Source organism: Nycticebus coucang, chromosome 1 (genome assembly GCF_027406575.1).
Source record: "Nycticebus coucang isolate mNycCou1 chromosome 1, mNycCou1.pri, whole genome shotgun sequence".
Lineage (NCBI taxonomy): Eukaryota > Metazoa > Chordata > Mammalia > Primates > Lorisidae > Nycticebus > Nycticebus coucang.
The window spans coordinates 168370244-168396767 of NC_069780.1; the positions used below are offsets into that span (position 1 = coordinate 168370244).

Genomic DNA, 26524 nt, shown 5'->3' on the forward strand with positions numbered 1-26524 from the left:
TTACTTCGAAAATAATTCATTGCATGATAGCCAAATGCAATATATTAAGCTAGATTAGTTTCTGGATTAGAAACAAAGACAAATAAACAGTAAATAACTAAATAATGTTTTGAGGATAATTTGAGAAATTTGAGCATGGGATAAAACTAGGTTATTTTCATTGTGGAATGATTACTGATTTTCTTAGCTGAAGTAATGGAACCATGGTTATATGGAAGAATGCCCCTTAAAGACACGCATTCTGAAACATTCTGAGCTGAATTGGTGTCTGCAAGTTACCTTCACAGGGTTCAGCATTTGTATAGAAATCAAAGGTCACAAAATATTTGTTGGCTCTAAGTTCAAGCATATGTGTGTCTATTGTACTATTCTTTGAATTTTCTGTACTTTGAAATTTTTCAAAGTAAAACATTAAGAAAAGGAAAAAAATTATCCTATTCTTTTTTTTTTTTTTTTTTCTTTTGAGAGCTCTGTTGCTCCAGGTAGAATGCAGTGGCTATCACTCTTGGGCTCAAACAATCCTCTTGCCTCAGCCTCCAAAGTAGCTTGGACTGCAGGCACACACAACAATACCCTACTAAGTTTTCTATTTTTTTTTTTTTTAGTAGATACCTGACTCTCACTCTTGCTGTACTCCTGCACTCAAATAATCCTCCCACCTCAGCCTCCCAGAGTGCTAGGACTAAAGGCGTGAACCAACCCTCTTGACTTTATTTTTTTAAATTTCAGATTAATATGAGGGTACAAATGATTAATTTACATTGTTTGCATTTGTTAGGTCAAGATCAAGTTCAAGTTGTAGTTGAGCCCTTCACGGAGAAGGTGAGCCATATACCCTTACATTGTGCCCATCAGATGAGAGCTTACCATTCCCCCTCCCACGTCCCTCCTCTCTTGTCCGTCCTCCTCTGTCCTCCCACTTCCCTCCCACTTGAGTTTCTTTGTGGGTATGTAGTTGTTCACTTCCAGTTTCACATTAGTATTGAGTACATTGGATATTTGCTATTCCATTCTTATGATGCTTTACTAAGGAAAATGTTCTTCAACTTTATCTGGGTAAATACAAAAGGTGTAAAGTCTCCATCTTTTTATGGCAAAATAGCACTCTATGGTATGCATAGACTACAGTTTATTAATCCACTCATGGATTGATGGGCACTTGAGTTGATTCTATAAGGACATTTGCATAGAATGTTTATTGCACCTCTTAACTCTTAAAATTAACCTTTCCTCTGCGATATCCAGGCCCTCACTGCCTGTCTAGCTTGCAGAGAGACTAGAACTATTTACAGGGAGCTGATTTTGATGTGATCTGTTCATGTACAAAATGGCATTGCCTTAAGCTCCTTATAGGCTACCTCCACTTGAATACTGAAAGAATGGTAAGAAAGTGGGGCAGTTGAACTCTAGAGAAGATGTGTGATCAATTCAGGACCTTACTTAAGAAAACAATCATTAAACTTCAGAGAACACTTAGAGATTCCATCCTCAGTGTTTTCATTATATATTCCCCCAGTTCTGAAGGTAATTTCCTGGTCCCCATGTAGTATGATGGAGAAAATAGATCATTTTTTTTAAGTCCGAGCAAAGTAAGTCCTTATTAGACCAACTTTTTGCCTTACTAATCTCTTCCCTGAAATCTGATCCTTAGAAAGGAAAAAATACTTTCCCACTCTTTTCTCCAAAGCTAATTAGAATGTTGGATTCTTAATGTTCAATTCTGGTGTTATTATCTTTTTTTCAGATTGATATGAGGGTACACCTGTTTAGGTTATATTGTTTTTTTTTTTATTAAATCATAAGTGTATACAATGATATGATTATGGGGCATCATACACTCACTTCATAAACCATTTGACACATTTTTATCCCAGTGGTTAACATAGCCTTTCCGGCGTTATCTCAGTTACTGTGCCAAAACATTTATATTCTACATTTACCAAGTTTCGCAAATACCCCTGTAATATGCACCACAGGTGTGATCCCACCGATTCCCCTCCCTCTACCCACCCCCCCCTTTCCCACTTCCCCCTATTGTTAAGTTGTAGTTGGGTTATAGCTTTCATGTGAGAGTCCCAAATTAGTTTCATAGTAGGGCTGTGTACATTGGATATTTTTTCTTCCATTCTTGGGATACTTTACTAAGAAGAATATGTTCCAGCTCCATCCATGTAAACATGAAAGAGGTAAAGTCTCCATCTTTCTTTAAGGCTGCATAGTATTCCATGGTATACATATACCACAATTTATTAATCCATTCGTGGATCGATGGGCACTTCGGCTTTTTCCATGACTTAGCAATTATGAATTGGGCTGCAATAAACATTCTGGTACAAATATCTTTGTTATGTTGTGATTTTTGGTCTTCTGGGTATATGCCCAGCAGAGGAATTACAGGATTGAATGGCAGATGTATTTTTAGATCTCTGAGTGTTCTCCATATATCCCTCCAAAAGGAATGTATTAATTTGCATTCCCACCAGCAGTGCAGAAGTGTTCCCTTTTCTCCGCATCCACGCCAACATCTCTGGTCTTGAGATTTTGTGATATAGGCTAGTCTCATTGGAGTTAGATGATATCTCAAAGTAGTTTTGATTTGCATTTCTCTGATGATTAAAGATGATGAGCATTTTTTCATATGTCTGAAGGCCGTGCGCCTGTCTTCTTCAGAGAAGTTTCTCTTCAAATCCCTTGCCCAGCCTGCGATGGGATCCCTTGTTTTTTTCTTGCTGATGCGTTTGAGTTCTCTGTGGATTCTGGTTATTAAACCTTTGTCAGAGTTATACCCTGCAAATATCTTCTCCCATTCTGAGGGCTGTCTGCTTGCTCTGCTTACTGTGTTCTTAGCTGTGCAGAAGCTTTTTAGTTTGATCAAGTCCCAGTAGTGTATTTTTGAAGCTGCTTCAATTGCCCGGGGGGTTCTCCTCATGAAATACTCACCCAGACCAATTTCTTCAAGGGTTTTCCCTGCATTCTCCTCTAGTATTTTTATAGTTTCATGTCTTAAGTTTAAATCTTTAATCCAATGAGAGTGTATCTTGGTTAATGGTGAAAGGTGTGGGTCCAATTTCAGTCTTCTGCAGGTTGCCAGCCAGTTCACCCAGCACCATTTGTTAAATAGGGAATCTTTTCCCCACTGAATGTTTTTAATTGGCTTGTCAAAAATCAAATAGCGGTAAGTAGCTGGATTCATCTCTTGGTTCTCTATTCTATTCCAGATATCTACTTCTCTGTTTTTGTGCCAATACCATGCTGTTTTGATCACTATCGATTTGTAGTAAAGTCTGAGGTCTGGTAATGTGATTCCTCCTGTTTTGTTTTTATTTCTGAGTAATGTCTTGGCTATTCGAGGTTTTTTCTGATTCCATATAAAACGAAGTAATGTTTTTTCAAGATCTTTAAAATATGACAGTGGAGCTTTAATAGGGAGTGCGTTGAAATTATATATTGCTTTGGGTAGTATGGACATTTTGATAATGTTGATTCTTCCTAGCCATGAGCATGGTATGTTTTTCCATTTGTTAACATTTTCAGCTATTTCTTTTCTTAGAGTTTCATAGTTCTCTTTATAGAGATCTTTCACGTCTTTTGTTAGGTAAATTCCCAAATATTTCATCTTCTTTGGCACTACTGTGAATGGGATAGAGTCCTTAACTGCTTTTTCAATTTGACTGTTGTTGGTGTATATAAAGGCTACCGATTTATGAATGTTGATTTTGTAACCTGAGACGCTGCTGTATTCCTTGATCACTTCTAGGAGTTTTGTAGTAGAGTCCCTAGTGTTTTCCAGATACACAATCATATCATCTGCGAAGAGCGAGAGTTTGATCTCTTCTGACCCTATATGGATACCCTTGATCGCCTTTTCTTCCCTAATTGCGGTGGCTAAAACTTCCATTACAATGTTGAAAAGCAATGGAGACAATGGGCAGCCTTGTCTGGTTCCTGATCTGAGTGGAAATGATTCCAATTTAACTCCATTCAATATGATATTGGCTGTGGGTTTGCTGTAGATAGCCTCTATCAGTTTAAGAAAAGTCCCTTCTAGACCAATTTTCTTGAGTGTTCTGATCATGAAGGGATGCTGGATATTATCAAAAGCTTTTTCTGCATCAATTGAGAGAATCATATGGTCTTTGTTTTTTAATTTGTTTATGTGCTGAATTACATTTATAGATTTACGTATATTGAACCAGCCTTGAGACCCTGGGATAAAACCGAATTGGTCATGATGTATAATTTGTTTGATGTGTTGCTGGATTCTGTTTGTTAGGATCTTGTTGAATATTTTTGCATCTATATTCATTAGTGATATTGGTCTATAATTTTCTTTTCTTGTTGGGTCTTTTCCTGGTTTGGGGATCAGGGTGATATTTGCTTCATAGAACGTGTTGGGTAGTCTTCCTTCTTTTTCTACATTTTGGAACAGGTTGAGTAATATAGGTACTAATTCCTCTTTAAAGGTTTGGTAGAATTCTGACGTGAAACCATCTGGTCCCGGGCTTTTCTTTTTAGGGAGGTTTTGTATAGTTGATGCTATTTCTGAACTTGATATGGGTCTGTTCAACATTTCCACTTGATTCTGGTTAAGTCTTGGAAGGTGGCGTGCTTCCAAGTATCGGTCTATTTCCTTCAGATTTTCATATTTCTGAGAATAAAGTTTCTTGTAATATTCATTAAGGATTTTTTGGATTTCTGATGAGTCTGTGGTTATTTTGTCTTTGTTGTTTCTGATTGATGATATTAGAGATTTTACTCTTTTTTTCCTGATTAGGTTGGCCAGAGGTTTATCTATTTTATTGACCTTTTCAAAAAACCAGCTTTTTGATTTATTGATCTGTTGTATTATTCTTTTGTTTTCAATTTCATTTAATTCTGCTCTAATTTTGGTTATTTCTTTTCTTCTACTGGGTTTGGGGTTGGAATGTTCTTCCTTTTCCAGTTGCGTGAGATGTCCCATTAAGTTGTTAACTTCCTCTCTTTCCGTTCTCTTGAGGAAGGCTTGCAGTGCTATAAATTTCCCTCTTAGAACTGCCTTTGCAGTGTCCCAGAGGTTCTGATAGCTTGTATCTTCATTGTCATTTTGTTCCAAAAAATTGGTGATTTCTTTCTTAATCTCATCTCTCACCCAGCTATCATTCAGCATAAGGTTATTTAACTTCCATGTTTTTGTATGGGTATGCAGATTCCTGTTGTTACTCAATTCAAGTTTTATTCCATGATGGTCCGAGAAGATGCATGGAATAATTTCTATTCCTTTAAATTGACTGAGGTTAGACTTGTGACCTAAAATGTGATCAATTTTGGAGTAAGTTCCGTGGGCTGATGAGAAGTATGTGTATTCAGTTTTGTTGGGATGAAATGTTCTGTAGATGTCTGCTAAATCTAAATACTGGATGGTTAGGTTTAAATCTAAGATTTCTTTGCTCAGCTTCTTTCTGGAGGATGGATCCAGCACTGCCAAGGGAGTGTTGAAATCTCCAACGATTATGGAGCTGGAGGAAATCAAGTTACTCATGTCTGTTAGAGTTTCTCTTATAAATTGAGGTGCATTCTGGTTGGGTGCATAGATATTAATAATTGAGATCTCGTCATATTGAGTATTACCCTTAACAAATATGAAGTGACCATTCTTGTCCTTCCTTACTTTTGATGGTTTAAAGCCTACTGTATCTGCAAATAAAATTGCAACACCTGCTTTTTTCTGATTACCATTTGCCTGAAATATGGATGACCATCCTTTCACCCTGAGTCTGTATTTGTCTTTTAAGTTGAGATGTGACTCTTGTATGCAACAAATATCTGGCTTAAGTTTTTGTATCCAGTCAGCTAACCTATGCCTCTTTAGAGGACAGTTTAAGCCATTCACATTGATGGAGAGTAAGGATAAGTCTGGTGGAATTTTGGGTATCGAGTTTTTCAAAGGTCCAGTGGACATTTTTAATCCTTTCGCCAGTGTGGAAGTTGGAGTTTGATCCGAAGTTTCTGAGTGAGTTTACTTTTGTGGTATAGGATTGGGTTGGTCATTGTGGAGGATAGGTCTGAGAACATCCTGAAGAGCTGGTTTACTTATGGCAAATTTTTTCAACATATGAATGTCATTGAAGTATTTAATTTCTCCATCATAGATGAAACTCAGTTTAGCTGGATACAAGATCCTGGGTTGAAAGTTTTTTTGCTTTAGGAGATTAAAAGTTGATGACCAGCCTCTTCTTGCTTGAAAAGTTTCAGCAGAGAGATCTGCAGTTATTCTAATATTCTTACCTTTGTACGTTATAGTTTTCTTTCGCCGGGCTGCTTTGAGAATCTTCTCTTTCATGTTAACTTTAGTGAAGCTAATTATGATATGTCTGGGAGATGGCTTTTTGGGGTTGAATCGTGCTGGGGTTCTGAAGCTGTCTGCTATCTGAATTTCAGATTCTCTAGGCATGTCTGGAAAATTTTCTTTCATAATTTCATGTAGAAGGGCCTCTGTGCCCTTGGCTGCCACGTCATCAGCCTCCGAAATTCCTATAACCCTTATGTTATTTTTTTTCGAATTATCTGAGAGCTCTCTGAGTGAGTGATCCGTTTTTGCTCTCCATTTCTCTTCCTCTTTGAGAGATTGGGAGCGTTCGAAGACTTTATCTTCAATGTCAGAAATCCTTTCTTCCGCTTGCTCCATTCTGTTACTGAGGGATTCTACTGTATTTTTCATATCTTTGAGGGCTGTAAGTTCTTGTTTCAGTGTGTCTAAGTCTTTGGTGGTTTTGTCTTTAAATTCGTTAAATTCTTGAGACAGTTTTTGAATTTCTCCTCGAATTCCTAATTCCATTTTATTAATCTTGTCTGCAAACCAAATTCTGAATTCAACTTCTGACATCTCAGCCAGTTGTTTATGAATGGGATCTTCAATCACATCTGCCGTATCTTTTCTTGGGGGGGTTGATCTATTCTGGTTATTCATGTTACCAGAGTTTTTCCGCTGATTCCGCCCCATGGTTTACTCCCTTTGGTTTTTCCCCTGGGGTTTTATCGAGGGCCCGTACAGTGTTGTGGCCTGAGAAACTGGGGCCCTGTCTGGTGTGGTGGAGCAAAGTGGTTCTGTCTTGTTTTCAGCTGGTTTCTGTTCGATCCTATTGCAACTTCTACTCTGGCTTGAAGTCTCAGCTGTGTGGAAAAATCAGCAATTAAGTCACCCCGCCTGCCCACCTCTGGCCCCAGTTGGAAAAGGAGAATGAAACCTTCCTACAATCGCACACCCAGGGCACCACCTGAAAAGTCCTCAGCCTATTAGCCCAGTTCAAAAGGTCCGAATCAACTGTCTCAATCGGCACTTGTCTCAGGTGGAAGGGTTCAACAGGTCTCTGGGAACTGGATCACAGGGGCCTGGTGACTCCTCTGAGACAGCTCACCCCAGTGCAGCATGGAGTCAGGAGGAGCCACCCCGCAAACAGAGCAGTCTGGAAAGGTTGACGTCTCCTTCCCCACTTTGCCCCTCCGTCGGACCCAGTCACTGGTATCTCTGCAGATGGCTAACCCAGTTGCCTGCAGTGAACAGACACTCCAGGGGTTTGCACCTGCCTGAATCGCGAGGAAGTCTGCCAGGCCCCCGCAGACTGCCGCTATCTAGCAGGAGGAGATGGGGCCTGACATCTTTGAGTGTTTGATGCAGGTGATGGGAAGGAGGTGTTCACTCAGGCTTAGCCCCGTCCCTGATGGATGCTGCTAACAGAACAGAACAGAACAGACAACTTTGTGAGGTTCTGTCTCTGTTCCTGTCGTCGCCTACAGGAGACGGGCTGTTTTGAGTTCAAACGTCTTTGCTGCTGGAGAATTGCGTCTGAACACCTCTCTGGGTCGGCCCCGCCCTGGAAGCTTCTGGGTTTGTGAGCCGTGACACCGGTGGCCTCCTCTGGTTGCCCAGGGAGACAGGGGGTGTGGCCTCAGAATATCCAGAAGTGAGCGTTCTGCCGTTAAAGAAAAAACAGCTGTTGATCTACCTCCAGGGAACTGCTGCTCTGGTGTGGGCACTCAGGCGACCCTTTTCTCCTCTGTCCCGCGCCCCAGAGTCAGCACTGAGCGGCCGCAGTTTGTGCTGGGTCCACACCCCTTAAGAGATCCCCCAAGGATCAGAACTCTTGGGGGATGGGCCCCCAGACCCGGATTGGGAGTGGGGCGGGGGGAAGCTAGAGTTTCATTCAGTTTCACGCAATACTACGGTCCGGGGAGGGCTCCTGCACTGCACCGCAGGGAAGTGCCGCCAAGGCTTGATTTTCCCTCAGCAGAGTGCCCTCTCCTCGCTCACGTATCCCAGAGTCAGCGCTGACCTGACGCAGCTCAGGCACTGTGCACTCCCCTCGAGAAATCACCCAAGGAGCCGAACTCCGGAGGGATAGGCCCTCAGACCCCGAGTGAGAGTAGGGGCTCTCAGCTCTCAGCGGGGAGGCCAGAGTCTTATTCAGTCTTGTGCCCGGGGAGGGCTCCTGCACTGCACTGCAGGGAAGTGCCGCCAAGGCTTGATTTCCCCTCAGCAGAGTGCCCTCTCCTCGCTCACGTATCCCAGAGTCAGCGCTGACCTGACGCAGCTCAGGCACTGTGCACTCCCCTCGAGAAATCACCCAAGGAGCCGAACTCCTGGGGGATAGGCCCTCAGACCCCAAGTGAGAGTAGGGGTTCTCAGCTCTCAGCGGGGAGGCCAGAGTCTTATTCAGTCTTGGGCCCCGTATGCCCGGGGAGGGTTGGTGCACTGCACCGCAGGGAAGTGCCGCGAGGCGTGACTCCCCCTCAGCCCGGTGCCCTCTCCTCACTCGGCGCGCCTCAGAGTCAATGCTGACCAGTCGCAACTCGGGGACTGTCCACTCCCCTTGAGAAATCACCCAAGGATCCGAAGTCCTGGGGGACAGGCCTCCAGACCTCAGTGGGCGGGAGGGGAGCGCCGGGGATTCAGGGTTGCCGGCAAAGGATTCCCAAAGTTTTATTCAGCCCTATGTCCGGCAGGAGAACGCCACGGCACCCCAGTAGGGGAGGTAGGTCCAGTTTTTAGAAGGTCTCTCCCATGGAGTGTAGTGGGAGGGCCTTTAATTTCTGCCCGCTTGTTCAATTGTGGGGCTCCAGAGCCGGTCTCATGGGGGAGGGGGACTCCCGTCCGCTTGGTGGTGGATTTTGTACCTTTTGTTTGCGTCCTTGTGATCACAACTTGCCTCAGCGGTGTTGATGTGCGTTCTTCAGCCTTCTCTCTTGGTGAGGCTCAAGTCCACCAGGATACTTACTAAATTCCTGTCCCTTAACTCTCCTTCTGGACGGGAGCCTTTGTTGAAAGCTGGCTTCAGTCCGCCATCTTGTCTCCCTCCCCTGTTTTTATTTCTAAGGTAAAGTTCAAGTTGTGTTTGAGCCCTTCACCCAGGGGGTATGTTGAATACCCTTACATTATGCATATCAGGTGAGATCCTGTCAATTCTTGTATTATTTTTGAGAGAGGATACCTGAGAAGGGTGAGGTCTGGGAGAACAGGTCTTCTCAAGGAGACTATAAGAATATACCTGCAGGGTCCTCTCCACGGTGAGTCAGCTCTTGGGAATTTATAAACTTCCTAGAACTTGGAAATTTTCACTTCTGTGAAATCCTGTAGTTCTGTGGGGGCTGGAAAAGCATCTCACTCTTGATTCAAACTTGCCAATGAGAAAGGTACCTATGGGTTGGAACTTTTTGACTGTAGATAAAAAGGGAAAGACCAAGCCAGTCGGGGAGCATGGCCATTTGGAATTCTTCTATGTCATAAGCTCCCGGCTGGTGAATAAAGCCCTTCCACTTATAAAGATGTTTGGATGCTCTATTTCTCTGTTGGGCCTTGTCTTCCTGCAACATTTCGAGAGAGATATTGACAAGATATAGTATGTTCTGGAGAGAATGGCCAGACTGCTGAGGATTAGCACAATGGGAAATGACAAAGGGTTGAAGGAAATGAAAGCATTTAGCCTATAGAGAGAAGTCTCAGTGGAACAATGTCAAATGTGGTATAATATATTTAAGTAGATATTATGTATTATGTAGCTATTAATATTATGTATTAAAAATATTAGACATATCCTGCATTTGTGGTAATTTGTTTTTGTTTTTTTTTTATTTTGGGGATTCATTGAGGGTACAATAAGCCAGGTTACACTGATTGCAATTGTTAGGTAAAGTCCCTCTTGCAATCATGTCTTGCCCCTGTAAAGTGTGACACACACCAAGGCCCCACCCCCCTCCCTCCGTCCCTCTTTGTGGTAATTTGTTAAAGCTCTTGAAGCTGTCGAAGGCAGAACCAAAGTGATGAGTAGAAGTTATGGGGACAAGGTTTTTATGCCATAAAGAGAAAAGGTTTCTAATACAGTAGTACCTTTGTAAGTTGACCACCCAAGGGACCATAACAAACTGGTAAACATACAGAGGTGACCAACATAAGAAACTAGGCCCACTGTACTGAAATGTACATGTGGTGGTCCATGAACATTAGGTCAAGGAGGTAGTCAGTGTAGCGAGGTAGTCAACTATGGAGGGTCTACTATAATTAAATAGTTTAGCAGCAGTGGGTACCCTCAGAACCAGTCTTTCCTAATTGGAAGTGCATTTGTGAGTGTGGATGTGTGTAGTTGAGGAAGCAGCTCCAGTAGCAGCTGGAAATGAAACCTGTAAAGTTTTCCAGTGCTCAGGTTCTCTGATCTTATAAGAAGCCAGTGTTGTTTCTGAATTACCACTATGCGTCAGGCATTGTGATAAGTGCCTCCTCATAATATTTCGTTTTGTTTTCATTAACAGCTGTATCCAATATGCATTCCCCATTTCCCATGTGATCTCTCTGAGATTCAGCAATTAGCCAGTTTAACCAAGGACACACAGGAAGAGAGCATAGAATCAGGACAAGAACGCAGATCCAAATTTAGCTCTAAATCCAAGCTGTCTGCACCATATCAATGATTTTGAATTTCATGTTGTCCATTATCTTGGATGTGAAATTAATTCATGTGTTGGAACAAGATATTTATAATAAGTTAGATAGAATAACAGGAATGGAATATATCAGAATGCCTCCCACATAGGAAAAGACAGAAGCATTGCTTCCTGAAACATTTTTTTGGGCCTGGACTGGGATTACAATATGAAATGTACATTACCCTGTGGGTCACAGCCAACACCCTAACCTCATGGACCCTTCACCTTCCTGACTTCCCTTCCTGAGTGGATCCCCTTGGTCACTGGTTCCCATGGCCACTCCCTGGGTGTATTAGTTTCCTGAGGTTGCTTTAACAAATTACCACAAATGCAGTGACTTAAAACAACACAAATATTCTTTCTTCTGGTCCTGGAAGCCAAAGGTCAAAAATCAAGTGTTGCCAGGGTAACCTCCCTTTTGGAGGCTTCAGGGGAGAATTTCTCTCTTGCCTTTTTGATTTTTCTAGAGGCCGCCTGTGTTCCTTGGCTTCTGGCCCCCTGCTCAGGTCACTCTGACCCCTGGCTGCTGTCAGCGCATCTGCTCACTTTGATCCTCCTGTCTTCCTCTGAAAAGGGTCCTTCTGTTACCCTGATCAACCTTAACAATGCAGAGCAATCTCCCCATCCCAGATTCTTACCTTACTCTACACACTTCCTTTTACCAAGTAAAGTAATCTGGAGATTGGGATGTGGACAGCTTTTGGAGACTGTGTTCAGTTTACCACACCAGGCTTTCTTTTCAAACTCTGAATGCTTCAACTTCAACAATCTCCTCTGTGACCACACCTTTGTCATTTCCGTTGACTGGCTTTTCAGTGGGTCTCAGTCTCAGCTGACCCTTCAGTCTTGCCCTTTAAAAGGTTCCTTCTGTCATTCCTCAGAGAAGTTTCCCGAATCCCTCTCCTCCTTGTGGTAAGCAGGCAATCTCATCTTGTAAAAGAGAAAAGAAGTTCCTGGTATATATTTTCTTTTCTCCCTGTGCCATCCTTGAAGGAGGACACAGCACTTCGAGTCACACCGAAGTATTATGAAAACATGGACAGTTTACTAAAGAGTTCCTGAGATAAAGATATAAAGGAGTTCGGGTTGTACATTTCCTATCATGCTCCAAGGGTAAAATCCCCACATCTTGCACTTCAGCAGCCCATTGGTGTATCTTATTCCAAGGATTCTTTCCCACCTGCCAATTTCATCTCTAGCCTGCCCCTTTCTCTGCACCTGAATTATTTTTGGACCACTCACATTTTCCTTTCTGTCTTAAACACAATGATTTAGAGCTCGCTCACTCCTCTCCACCTACTATTTGTCTTCACAGGTATAAAAGTCTATTACACTAACTGGAAAGATCTTGTTTGCCCTCAGCCAAAAACTATTACAGTTACTCACACCTATTCTTTTTATACAGTACAGGAAGGTTACACATTCTGCTACAGCTTAGTGGGGGCTAGAAAGTGGAGACACTAGTATGAAGGAATCCAAGAAAGAGCCTGAGGGAAGGCGATTCTTTGTCTTTTTAGTTTTAGAGATACAAATGTGTAAACATCTATTAGTGTCCTTATTTGTCAGACTCTAGAGCGCCTCTTCATTTTGCTACCCTTTCTGTGCTGTTACTTTTAGTGAAGTTGACATGCTGTCCAATTCCCTTATAGTCAGCCCATGTCCATCAGTGAGCCACCATGGTGAGGGGCAGCCCCTTCATCCCATATCATCTTTCAACAACCCTGGCGTGGTGCGTGTCAGCCTGTATAGTTAGGCAGGAATCACCTCGGTGGCTGCCGCTGTGGCCTCGTCTGCAGGGGTGGGAGCTCTCTCCGTCCAGCCCTCCTCACCCATCCAGATAAAAGAAGAAGGGCCTAGGAAGGGCTTAGCAACCTTGAGTGGAGGATGGCTTCCCGTCTGCAAAGGATGACCTGTGGGGGTATTCTGAAGAATTTGTGCTGTGTCATAGCTAAATCTGCCATGGTGTCTTTCTGCTCCCTGTGGTGAAAGGACTTTTGCTTCTGGAGACAGACTCTCTCCCTTTATTCTCCCTAATAACATGTTTCCTGGACTTTCAAAGTGCTAGCAGTTTTTACTTCTTCCTTTAAAGTGGATACCATTTTCTGATGAGACATGGCAAATGGGGGAACATGGATTGATGCTTAAAGGGACAAAGTTTTTAAAAAAATAGAGTAATTCTGAGAAGCAGAAAAGTCTTCTGATAAAAGATGTTTGGGAGCGGGAGAAGTAGCCAGAGAGAACCCTGACTGCCCCCTTTGCTTAGGACTGTAAAGACCCTATTGTGGGGCCACTTATGAGGTCCCACCCTGTTCCTAAGAGAAGTTCTGATGAGATTTTTGATTGCTGCCATATCTCCTACCTGAGGCTCCTTGATTACGCTGGTGTGTCTAGGAATGCATAGTTTCAGGTGTAATGAAATTTCCTCTTTTAATTTTCAAGAAGAAGAGGTTCTGTGGAGTTCTTGAGCATGCATGTCAGGCCAGCTGTCTTTCAGGCTGTCTTTTTTGTTCTTGACATGAAGTGATTTCATATTTATTTCACATTTCAAATCTGAAACACTTATTTGTCTAGGTTATCTTCTGAGTGGAATGGTTTTTAACTTTCTGTTTTTTGGTTTTTTTTTTTTTTTTTTGGTGGCGGGGAGTGGGGGCATCTTTAATTACCCTGATCTGCCAATATGTTGTGAACATTCTCGGGAACTTCAAATTCAGGGGAATATTCTTCACAAACTGCCGTCAACAACCGTCATATCTGACACTTCTTTGGAGTAGGGTAAACTATGTTTGACTGAAGCCGTTATTAGTCTTTCCCCATTTCCTCAGGGCTCTGACAGTTGCGAATGGGGAAAGAAAACCAGGCAAGCATTATCTGATGGGAATGGCTGTGTTTTTCAAAATGTGATACATGAATTATCTATATCAGAAACCTCGGGATACTTGCTAAAATAAAAATTTCTAGGTTTCGTACTAGACTTACTGAATCTCTGGGCAAGGCTTCTGGGCATATGTTTTGTAATAAGTTCTCTATTTTTCTGTCTCTATGTGATGCTTTTGTACACTGAGATTAGAGAATCCTTGGACTAGTAGGTCATCTTCTGCTTCATGCTCTTCGATGGTTGCATTTTTAATTTCCAAAGATCTACCTTATTGAAGGGACTGGCTGTCTACCAGGGACTCACTCTTTCTTCTGTAAGAGCCGTAGTTAGTGAATATGTGGGAACAGCTCTTGGGAATTACAATGGGATAAATGCACTCAGTTCTAAGTATTATCAAGTGAGAAATAAAGATAATTAAGTGGCAATTTTCTCCCCTTATGTGATGAGAAGATTTTTTTCTAAAACCAAACTGAGTACTTTCAGAAATAAGCTGCTGTGTTAACCATTCTGCAAGATGAGGAAATGATCGATTTGAGTCACAGGGGAGGGTCAAGATGCCATCACGATGAGGACATTCACAGAGATGGCAACATTTACTGATGGCCAGGCACTATTTGGGGTCATTTTCATGTACTACCTCATTCAGTTCTCACCATAACTTATCAACAAAAACCATTTTGCCACCACCACTTTACAGAGGAGGAGACTAGGCTCAGAGCAACTTACTTGCACAAAGTTATGTTGCTTGTTAATGCTAAGACTTTGTGTTGAACTTGGCCTGTATGTGCAGTCTGACTGTTCCACTAGATGAGAACAAACTGGGATATAGATTCTCTTTCCACTAGGAAAAAGAAGAGGCTGGGACTTGGCATTAATGGTTGATTTAGAGACTTGGAAATCAAGTCTGTTGATGAATTTAGCCCTAATTCATTTGAGGAAATCCCAGTTTGGGAATTATTCTTTAATTTTGCCTAAGAGATGCCCTGAAAGCCAAACTTTCTGGCTGAGAAGAGGCCTGTGATATGCTAGAGACTTAAGTAGAAGCCCCAACTGTGACTTTGGCTTAAGACACTCTCAAAAAGGAAGGAAAGAGAATCTATTTCCTTTCAGATTTTTCCAGACAGCTCAGTCACCATTGGCTGTCCCCGGTCAGTGTGGTATTGGCTGGGGCTGCTTTGTATTAACGAAGGACAGGCGTCTATGTAGAGAAGGAAGAGGACGTCTCATCTCCTCCCTGCTCACTAGTGAGCCCCACACACTTCAGTCGGGAGATAATTACTTCTGTGGCTGTGGGGAGGGAGTGTTGGAATTAATCTTGCCAATAATCTTTGGTGTAGGCTGTGTGGGCCTTTATATAGCCTCCTCCTCAGCCCATCAGTGCCTGAGTCTGGGCTTCAATTTGGGTATGTTGGGGGGTGTTTCATACTTGAGGCCCCGCCTTCCGACTTTATGAACTCAGGGTCCGACAAGACCCCCGACAGCCGCAGCAGTTCCTTTTTGCTTGCTTCTCTCAACTATCCAGCCATCACGTCCGGCCTGCCAAATCTGTGGGCTCACACCTTGCCCTTCCTCCTTCGGCTCAGAATATTAAAGATGCCGACATCTGGAAGTTAGTTTATATCTGTGGGAACCCCATGCCCTCCTTACATCCTCTTCTCTCCAGCAAACCTGCTGCCATTTTTTCTCTAAGAACAACTCACTCCCTTGCCTGCCTGCCATCTGTGTCCGTGTCCACTGTGGTCATGCCATGATACAGTGAGCTACTGTGCACTTACTGAGTACCCACTGTATGCCAAGGCCTCTGCCGGGCATTTTATGTGCAGTGTCTCTGATAGCCACAACCATGCAAGTGAAGATAGACTTTGTTCCCATCTTACAGAAGAGAAAACTGGGGCTCAATGTGGTAAGTAACTTGACCAAGATCTCACAGCTCACCCTGTTTCTGTTAAACCCTGTCATAATTTTTTTGATCTTATAATCTTTTAGAACCCAGTTTTTCCATTTTCCAATGAATGGATTTTTTTTTTTGCTGAACTCTAAACTACCAGCCAATGAGTTGGGTGTGGTCTTTGAATATTAGGGTCTCGTCGGGCCCCTCCAAAGGGCATCTGAGAAGGGTGAGGACATGCAGGCTGATATTCTAGGACTCTAGGGGACAATTCTCTCTATAAATAAAGCTGAGCTTCTAATTCCATGTGATCACAGCCCCAGGCCCCGGCCCTGCTGGGGCATCTGCACCTCCTCTACTCTGGCTTCAAGACAGTGGCAGCCCCTTCACACAGTCCTTGTCCTGTTACGTGTATCCTCAGTGGTTCACTTTAATTTTGGCAAATGTTGTGTTTTTATATTTGGTCACTTCTATTGATTCCATAAAGTTTGTGTGCAGGGTATTGGTGCTCTTAATCTAGCTCCTGATTTATTCATGAAAACTAAACTGTCGCAGTGAAATATTTTAATTTATATTTTATTGTTCGGGATTCACTGAGAGTACAAAGAATTAGGTTACACTGGTTGCATTTGTTAGATAAAGTCCCTCTTATACTTGTGTCTCACTCCTAAGAGATGTGCCATACTCTGTGACCCCCGTCTTCCTCCCTTCACCCCCTCCTTGCTTCCTCATTCCCCTACTCCCTGTCTTGTACTGCGTTCATATCAGAATTGAGTACATTGGATTCTTGCTTCTCCATTCTTGTGATGCTTTACTAAGAAGAATGTGTTCCACCTCCATCCAGGTTAATACAAAAGATGTAAAGTTTATAAGTCACATCTTTTGCAGTTTGTTTTCTTTTAAGGCAAGTGCTCAAATTTGCTCTTGATTTGAATGTGATGAATATGCTAGTGGGTCACTGTCCTTCCCCAATTGGCCAGTCTTTAAAACTCAGCAGTTCAATACTGGAGCCGCTAACTACCTGTGGCTGTTTAAATTTAAAATAGTAATGAAATTGGAATAATATTGATAATTCAGTTCCTTTGTTTCATTAGCCACATTTTAAGTGCTCAGTAGCCACATGGGTCTAGTAGCTACCAAACTGGACAGTACAGATAGAGACTATCTTCATCGTCAGAGAGAGTTCAGTTGGACAGCACTGTTTTAGGACAGAGAGCCCAGATACACTATTGGTATAACCCTAACCCTTGCCTGGCACGCGGTAACTGCCAGTTGGATGAGCAGATGTCTTCCTGACTTGAGCCCGTATTTCCTCAAATAACACAAGTTATTAGGGCTGCCAAGCTTCTCTAAACTTGTACTTTCTACTGACTTATGATCCTGGCTACATATTGCAAACCAGCAATAAGAAAGTTAATAATTCTCTGTTTTGGAAACCACAGGAGTTCAATCTTGTCTTTGTTCTCTGAAGGCATCCATTCTCACAGACCGCTGTCTCCTCGGAACCACAGCACTGGAATTGGTAGCACCTGTGGGAGGGTGCTGTGTGCACCGGGGAAGGGCCTTGGGACACCAGACTCCAGGACTGGGCTTGAGGCTCAGTGCCACCAGAGCCTGTGAGCTGGTCTCCTGTGCTATGTGAACACTTTTTCAATATGAAACACCAGGGATTTGCTGCTCCCTTTCCTACTGTTTAATGAATATCAGCCTGTCTTCCTGGCTGGGTTATAAACCTTGAGGGCAGGGGTTAGTGCCTCTGTTAGAGCTCCAAGCTCAGGGCTCACCTGCAATAGATGCAGACCGTTCTATTGAGGGGTATTTGGGGATGCTATTTTATCCCCTTTCCCATCTTTGTGATGGGAAACAGTGGTATCTTCACAGTGCCCCATGCACTACTATAATTGAGTATCTTGTATAGCTCTTGATCCCAGTTTTTTTTTTGTCTGTTCTTGATTTCCAATGCATTGATTATGTTGTCTCTGTTACTATGTGAATAAACAAATTAATCTAATAACTTCTGTGATTTTCAAATGAAAAGGAATTGCTTTCCAGAGTAAGGTGATGAGTTTGGGGGGCACTGTTCCATTGTACAACTCCAGGGGGCACCATTCACATGCTTTGCACAATATCGTTGGCTCTCACCCTTCAGGCTGCTAGGGCTCACCTGTGGTACTCTCCTGAAGGCACAACAGCACAAGGTAGGTGATTCTTCAAGATCTCTGGTTCCATGAATTTAGAACATTCTATTCACAAATTCCTTGTAAGATGCTGCTACATTTCTCAATGGATCCCAAATTGCTGTCACTACTGAAGTATAATGTCACATTCAGATGACTAATTCTTTGATGCAAGTTGAGGGGGAGGCAAGAGATGTTGTGGATAAGTATTCTCAATTTGAGACTGTTCTGAAGGATGTGACTGTCCTTCCCTCCCCCTGCCCAGTGGAGAGCAGTGGAGGTTCAATGCTAACTAACTAACACCAAGGCATCTCAGCCCTTTTTCCTTCCCTTACCAGTCAGGCTTGCCATATTCTTCTGGAAGAAATGTGAGAAGTCTGACTTAACTGAATCTTTTCCTTTGGCTAGTCCCTAACACCTGAAATGAACTGGTACACATTTCGTATTTGTGTGTGTGTGTCAAATAATTCTTCCCGTAAAGACTTAAGGATAGACTTAAAGCCTACTGGTGTCAGAAATCAGGATAATGGTTACCCTTGGGGGATACAATTGAGAATGGGGAAAGGAAATCTCTCAGAAGCTGGTAATTCTAGCATCTGGGTGTTCCTTTTTTATGAAAGATTTATGAGGATTTATAGTTATGGTTTGTATATCTTCATATTTGTAGTACTTCAAAATGTAGTTTATTCACAACAATTTTTAGAAGGTATCCTTGAGAAGCGTTCACAGATATTCACAACTTAGTTAAAATAAGCAGGTGAGTTTATTTCCACAAGAAAATTAGCAGTGTGCCAAGGCCCCAGATGTCAAGAGAGTGGTAGGCTGAGGTGATGAAAGGCAAATGGATCCTCCTTGGGCTGTGGTTGGGGTCTCATTCCTCCCAGGTTCTTTAGAATATTCAGTATAATCCTTCACTAAATTGGAAACACTTTCCTCAATTCCATTTCCATTCTTCTTTAAAGATGTAAGAGAAGTGAGCAGATTGAAGAAGACTGAATGGAGAGTCCTTGCTTTGGTTCTAGTCCAGAACTGCTAACAGAAGGAGGCGATTCTCCTGGGTAGTTAGCTTCTGGGAAAGTGTGGGGCCAGCCCTTCCTTTGGAAAGCAAACCGCAGATGATTTCTTCCAGCAAGATGTGGCTGCAGTTAGACAGAAAGATAGCAATAAACCAGGGCCTCCTGGAGACCAGATGCACAAAGCTCGGTCTGTTTATGTACTGGGGAAGGGAGGAGGTACAGAGCTCAGCTAGGAAATCCCTCGCCTCACCCTCCCCACAGCCGCTGATGTCTCCCCATCCCCTCTCCTGCCTGGTCCTTTCCCCAGCAGCCTGACTTGCATGTGAGCAGGCTTCTCTGCTTGTCCTCTGCTGGTGAGTCACCAGCTCTACTGGGTCTCCATCCAGTTTTGGAAATAATGAAGCTGAGTAGCGATTTCCATGTGTACACTGGCAGGGACTTGTTGGGAGATGCACATGGAGTAAGGCTTTAGGAAAATGCTTGTTTTGTACTCAGGCATTCTCATTCATGTTGCTCATAAAGTAAGTATTTTGTTCTCAAATGGAGTTCCATCTGTTTCACTTGGGTCCAAAATTTGAGGCTGAAGAAATACCAATAAATCCTTTTTCTTTGTAGTGCCTTTGCTGTTTCTTTTTTTCTTTCTTTTTTTTTTCCTTTCAAGGACATCAGTATTGAGTTGATAGCTTTGCACAAAGGGCCCCCAGGTCTAGCCATTCCTGGGGAATCCTGGATTTCTGCTTCATTTCCATGGAACAAATGAGCTTCCTGAGCAACAGGCTCACACTCTCCTTCTGCACCTGGACTCTGATTCAGGGAAGAAATGGAATCAAGTCTGAGTGCTGTATGGAGTCTCTTTGCAGCTACTTTATTGCATTTACTTGATAGTTCTCTGTTGGGCCTTTCAATTCTTCCTGTCCCAGGAGTTTTCTTCAGAGAAAGATACAGAAAAAAAAGTCACGTCTCCTAAGAAGTGTGAGCACAAAAGTAAATTATGTCAGATGAGACACAGGAGTTGGTATTACCCCTCTGCATTTGTAATGCAGTCTGCATGGCACTCTTGTGAACTTTGTTGCTTTTTAGTCTCAGAACAGCCCTAGGAGGTAGTAGGCATTTCTTCCTTTGACAGAGGAGGACATTATGGCTCAAAAAGCTTACATGACCTATTCACAGTCACATGGCTATACTTACAACTCCCAGGAAAGTCCTCTTTTTTCCTACTGTCCTTGTAATCAGAGATATATTAAAGTCAGTAGTCAAACTAGAAAGCCAGTTGTGAGGTTTATGTTAAGATTGGGTTGTGTACTAGATACAATGAAGCAAACATTTTGGAATGAGAGAGTAGCCTTGGATGGAAGCCCTCTGGTATCCTAGCCATAGGGACTGCTCACTGGTCTTCAGACTCATCTGTGGAGCAGAGCAGCCCTGGGTTGCTGAGGAGTGGTGAAGGGAGCTTGAACATTGGCAACATTTTGCAGTTTCCCTAAGCCTCCAATGTTTCCAAGTTTAATTTTGAAAATTTAACATCACTGAACTGTTAGCTTAACTCTGGACTCCCTAATACAACACAATGGCATAAAATCAGAGGTCTGGAAAGAGCCTGGTAAGATTATGAGTCAGGCCCTTTTCTAAGAGCTTTGCATATATTAACTCACTTAATCTTCATAGCAAGTCTTTATTATCCCATTTTTCAGCTGAGAAACTTAAAAACTGAGCAAGTAATTTGTCTAGGGTCACAGAGGTAAGGAGTGGAGGATCAATTTTAACCTGAACTCAGTTTAATTCCAACATCTGAGCTCCGGATCCCTCCAAGGTGATGCCCTAGTCAGGATGAGTAGAGCAGGACCTTTGTTTTGTAGATGAAGAATTTTGAATTTAAATCCACCCAAAGAGAGCCCTAGCAGAGGAATTTTCTAATTGCTCTGCAAATGGGCACTAAGAAATTTTTCTAAAAGAACAAGAGAATTAAAGGTTGTACCACTTCCAGACCTGACCTCTCAAAAGAGTTTCTGATTGACTAGAATTCTCCAGCATATCACTGATTTGTATCTCCGTGCAATGAGAATGTGTTTTTTCCCTAGGAGGTCCTTTCACTGGAGACCCCTGAGACTCTGCCTCAGATCAGGGACTTAGCCTTATGTTTGTTTTCATGAGTGAGGGATGGCATTAAACACTTCCTGTCAAACAGTCATGTGAACATGTGGCTGGACTGTCCACATATAGTAAATATTCTAAAAGCTGTCAATGGAGTGTGGGATGAAGTTACCAACTCTCCAATGGGGGAAACTGGGAAGCTTTGGCTCTTAATTTGAGATCCACAGATATCCAGCAAGGGTTTTAGAGCAATCCATGAGCCTGCAACATTGTAGGCTACATTTTGGACACGTGTATAGGTGCATTCCTTTCCCTAGAGTCTCAAAGAGTTCCATGATCCCCAAACATTTCATAACCAGGACTGTAAAGATATCTCAGTAAGTCATTTGTGTGCAGCTTTTCTGTGAGAGCAGATGGCAGACTATGAAAGCCTTGGTCTTAGGAGTTTCAGAGATCATCATGATCTATGTAATTTTTCCCTTTACTAATTTTTTTTTCTCAAACAGATGGAGTAGACACAAATTAACCTTCTTATTTGAATATATTTTACAGATTGGATTTTTCCATCTACCACATGGAGACTTTTTCATTGAGCCCGTGAAAAACCATCCACTGACTGAGGGCGAGCACCACTCGCACATCATTTACAGGAGACAGAGGCAGAGAGTTCCAGAGACTGAAGAGCCAACCTGTGGATTAAAGGGTATTGTGATTTAAATGTCCTTGCAGGCTGAGGAGTTCATATTATTCTTTTTTTATTTTCTTTTAACACAAAACTTATTTATTCATTTGTTGATGGAAATTTGGGTTGTTCCCAGTTTTTATCTTATTACAAATAAAGCTGCTGTAAACATCTATCTATAAGTCTTTGTGAGGACATAAGCTTTCATTTCTCTTGGGAAAATATCTAGGGGTAGAGTGGAGATATGCTATATGTATGTTTAACTTTCTAAAGAGATTGCTCGCTTGTTTTCCAAAGTAGTTGCATCATTTTACATTCCTAGCAGCGGTGTATGAGAGTGCCAGTTCCTCTACATCTTTGCCAACACTTGGTATGGTCAGTCTTTTTAATTTAACTATTTAAATAGGTGTGTAGTGGTATTTCATTGTGGTTTTAATTTACGTTTCCCTAATGACTATTATTTGCCATTTGTATATCTTTTTTGATAGAGTATCTGTTTAAATCTTTTGCTGATTCTTTTTACATTGGGTTGTTGGTTTTCTTATTTTATGTAAAACATGTAGGGGGTACAAGTACTTTTTGTTACATGGATGAATTGTGTTATGCTGAAGCCAGGGCTTTCAGAATAGTGTATATTTTACCCAACAAGAAGATTTTTAGCCTTCACTCCTACCCTTTCCCCGTCTTAGTTTTTACTATCCCTTATGCCTCTTTATGACCGTGTATATAGATCCCACTTATAAGTGAGAACATATGATGTTTGTTTTTCCACTCCTGAGAAACTTCCCTTAGGACAATGGTCTCCGTTCCACTCACATTGCTGCAAAACACATTATTTCATTCCTTTTTATGACTGAGTAGTACTCCATGGTGCTTGTCTCCATTTGCTTGTCAGTTGATGGGCACTTAGCTTGGTTCCCTATCTCTGTGATTGTGAGTTGTGCTGTGATAAATATTTAGGTACAAGCGTCTTTTTGATATAATGACTTCTTCTCCTTTGGGTAATGCCCAATAGTGGGACTGCTGGATTGACTCATAGGTCCGCTTTTAGTTCTTTGAGGAAATCTCCATGCTCCTTTCCACAGTGGTTGTATAACTTTACATTCCCACCAACAGTGTATAAGTGTTCACTTTTCACTGCATCCACACCAGCATTGTTTTATCAAAATGTGCCCTATTTTTATTCAAGTCTATTATCACCTCTTTATTCTGTTTCCAGAAAGTGTGACCCTTATATAATTATTTCACTTGTCTATACTTAGGTCTCTTCATATTCTTAATGGGAAGAGGGAGAAAAAGCACCTCTTTCATCTTTGTCACAATAGGTAGTGATACTCGTAAGACATTCATGATGGTAGAGTTTTAAAAAAACTACGTTGGATATTCTAGAGGAAAATAGCTAAAGACATATGATTTTCAGAATTAGCAGTGTAGAATATTATCCAACAGCTTTATCATGTCTGCATATGGAAGGCAGATTTAAGTGTTTGATGATACCAGTAATAATGTGTAAAGAGAAAGTGCAAAAATTATTAACACATTATCAGCTGATGAATTCAGTGAACCTTCCACTGGCTGCATGGTGCTGCATTTGTGGTTCACTGGGCTGTGTTCTCTGCTCTTAGGTTTCTGGAATGATTTGAACTGTTCCTCTCAGTCTTGTGCGAAAGAGTTTTGGGTAGTTTTTAGAAATAAACTGAACCAAGTTATTTTTTTGTAACTCCCATATTCTCTTTAACATGTAAGCGATAATGGACTATGCATAAAGGGTCATTGGAAATGGAGGGAGACATTTTCTTAAATATTGTATAATTTCTTCTTTCTTCAGAGGAAGAATCAGTGCCAGAGGGATGGTTAACAAAAGGAATCCATTTATGAGTCTCAAGTATTTGAAAATTGTGGACCTCAAAGGGAAGTAGATGAGAAGGGAGTCAGGGAAAGTAGATCCTGATAAAGGTTGAGAGGACTCAGAACTTGAGCTTTGCACTAGAAGAATAAAAGGACAAGGGGACAAGTAACTTCTTAGACATCACCCAGCCCTACACTCGAGGGCAACTTGCCTGGGAGTTCCTTCTATTATCTTAGCAAACTCATAAGTTAAGCAATGAGAAACTTTTGAGTCTAAAATCTTTTCTGTACACAAAAACAGACAGCATCTTTAAATTCTTAACTTTAGTAAGCTTTTACAACTTTCTCTTAAATTGGAGAACTTACTGTCTAAATCTTCCAATCAAGTACCAAGAGAAGAGATGACATACCTCATCTAGCTAATTTGATTCATGAAGGTACCAATATAGATAAGTTAATCTGTCACAGGCCCTATCACCTATATAATTGCCCAATTTGTATTACATTTTGAGTGATGAAGAACACTTTGTGTAATTTGATAGTTTTTAGATCACTAGGTCATCAGTATGTCAGAGAGAGTCAGTTACTGGGGCAGTGAGTGAATTCTCCTGGACAATTGCTCTTGTAGGCATTGCTGCTCTGTGAAATTAATTAAACTATTTCTTATCTATCGACTTTGAACACCTCTCTCCCTTATAACTCCCTTGTTGGGGTAGAATTAATAAATAAATTGGGATACTAATATGAAACCATACTAGAAAAATACAATTAAATTCAAGCGGTGGGGGGGAGCTCACACCTAAAGGCACAATGTATATGGCACACCTCCTGGGTGAAGGGCTCAACTACAACTTGGATATTACCAAACAAATGCAAACAGTGTAACCTAATTTCTTACCCTCATTAATCTGAAGTAAAAAGCAATAGAGAATAACAAATATTTAGTCATGAAGACAGAAGGGATGGATAGGAAAAGAGTAGGTTTACAAATATTGTGGTCCCCTATTTGAATTATAATGCTTGTCCCCCCCCCCCCCCAGAATTATAATGTTTGTCATACCATTTCACATTGTGCATCTTGACCGACCTTATGACTTTCTACTCCCATAAAACTTTCTCTAATAATCCTACCACCTTTGCCTAATGAATTTCTTCATGCACATCTTCTAAAAGATACTCTCTCCTACTTGCTTCACACCTCTGAGTGAAAGGGTCACTGACAGTGGTTAATGTAGAGTGTCAGCAAAGTGAGGGAGGGAGTCGTGGTTCAGAGAAGGGAGAGAATTTCCAAAAGCAGCAAGGGAGTTGGTATCAGAATATAGCCAAGCTCACAAATGAAAGTTTTAGCCTTCAACTTTTATCCTGCTTCATGCTTAGTCTTTAAGTCTTTCTTGAATGTAAATCTTGCTTCATCAACAATTCTCACAAACCCTATTAGAGGGGGAGTCCCCTGCCCCACAAGCCTGAGAACTGTGTAGCAGAGGGTTAGGTGAAAAGTAGGCATTCAGTAAACCACTGCAATGAAACTAAAGTATACTTGTGTCCAGTCTATATGATACTGATCAAAAAAAGAAATGTGCTTTTCTGGATACTGAAGAAGTACCAGTTGTTTGTGATCCTCTCTCTTCCTAAGACAATAAACATGAATCAAGGCTGAAACAGTAGCTAGCGATTCAAGAATATCTGATGTTTTTGTGAATATGCTTAAACTATACATTTAGAATTTTAAGATCTTGGTTTAGCCACATGTGCTTGGTCTTGCTGAACTAGGTAATTGCAGTGTTCTTACGCCATGTTACCCTACAGAGAGGACGGAATGAACTGAAAGGAGTGGTGTCATTAGCCCACATTAAAGCACGCTTCGTGCTATGGTTAGTTGATGTTGTGAAACTAAATTACTGTGATTATATTTTTAAAAAGACCATCTTTACCACATGGAAAGCATTTTGCTTTTGTAATGTTCAAAGCAGGAATATCCCAGTTACTGAAAAACGATGTACTGTAAAAGTACCCTAGTGTTTTGAGAGAGAAACAGTATCAATTAATTTCTCCTAAAATCTGCCTTTTCTCTTATTTTTATTTGCCATATTGAAAGGTGCCAGGAATTCACAATACATCCCTTATCAATATGGTCCAATTTCTTTTTTTTTTTTTCAAGACTTTAATGTGATGCTATTTTGTTTCAGTTTCCTTAATTTTCACTCTAGTTCCTTAACCTGTTATGCTAATTTTGTTTGATTTTCTGAGCTGTATATTTGCTAAACCCTCCCAATGTTCTTGTTTTCTCTAAGATCAACTTTCTGGAATCTATGGCAAGTAGTGGGAAAATACACTATGCCTGAATTAAATGTAGAGCAGATTTCAAAATCTCATTTTATCAACAATGATAATCTCCTTGATCTTAGGTTTTTTGATGAGAACATAATCACTGGAACTTGAGTGGTGTTGGATGGAATAGTCTGGGGGAACTTTGGTCCTAGAAAGCTAGAGAAAGGAGAGTTAACACTAGTGAGATTAATCGGATGACAACAACTTTGAGGTCATTGATGGCAGAGAGGGTCCTTGGCAGGTGAGATCAGATTTCATGCATCAGGACTCCAGACTAGAAACACAGGGTTTGGTTCCTGGTATGCATGCTGTGTTCAAAGTTTATTCATTTGTTTAAGCAGATGTCTGTTAGGTATTTCCTTTTGCTGGTGCTGACCTGGGCTGTTTGGGTACAATTGTGAATAGGATACAGTTCTTGGTCTGAAGAGCTGACAGCTTTAATACAGGACATGAGTAAGTAGGGATCCAGTCCTGAGTTTATCTTTATAATATTGTGGTAAGACCAAGGAGAGCTATGTTTTGAGCTTTTTGTTATTCCATATTATATTCATGCTAGGACGGGTAGCTGCAATTAATTCATTTTCTTTTCTGCAAAGTTTCCATTATCGGAGTCTTTTGCACTTGATCCAGTCTCCCTGGGAGTGGATCTGAACTGCTTCCAGGCTT

At 41.6% G+C, this 26524-nt stretch overlaps 1 protein-coding gene across 2 annotated transcripts in view; it reads left to right on the forward strand.

Annotated features, from left to right (window-relative positions):
• The window catches only part of ADAMTS12 (ADAM metallopeptidase with thrombospondin type 1 motif 12), a 321601-nt gene that overhangs the window by 107492 nt on the left and 187585 nt on the right, over positions 1 to 26524 (forward strand). For both annotated transcript variants that reach the window (XR_008380258.1, XM_053592503.1), the window contains exon 3: positions 21553 to 21703. Coding sequence is in view for 1 of the 2 variants with exons in the window: in XM_053592503.1 (XP_053448478.1) it covers positions 21553 to 21703 (151 nt within the window). In the remaining variant the exon portion in view is untranslated. The remainder of the gene's footprint in view (positions 1 to 21552; positions 21704 to 26524) is intronic.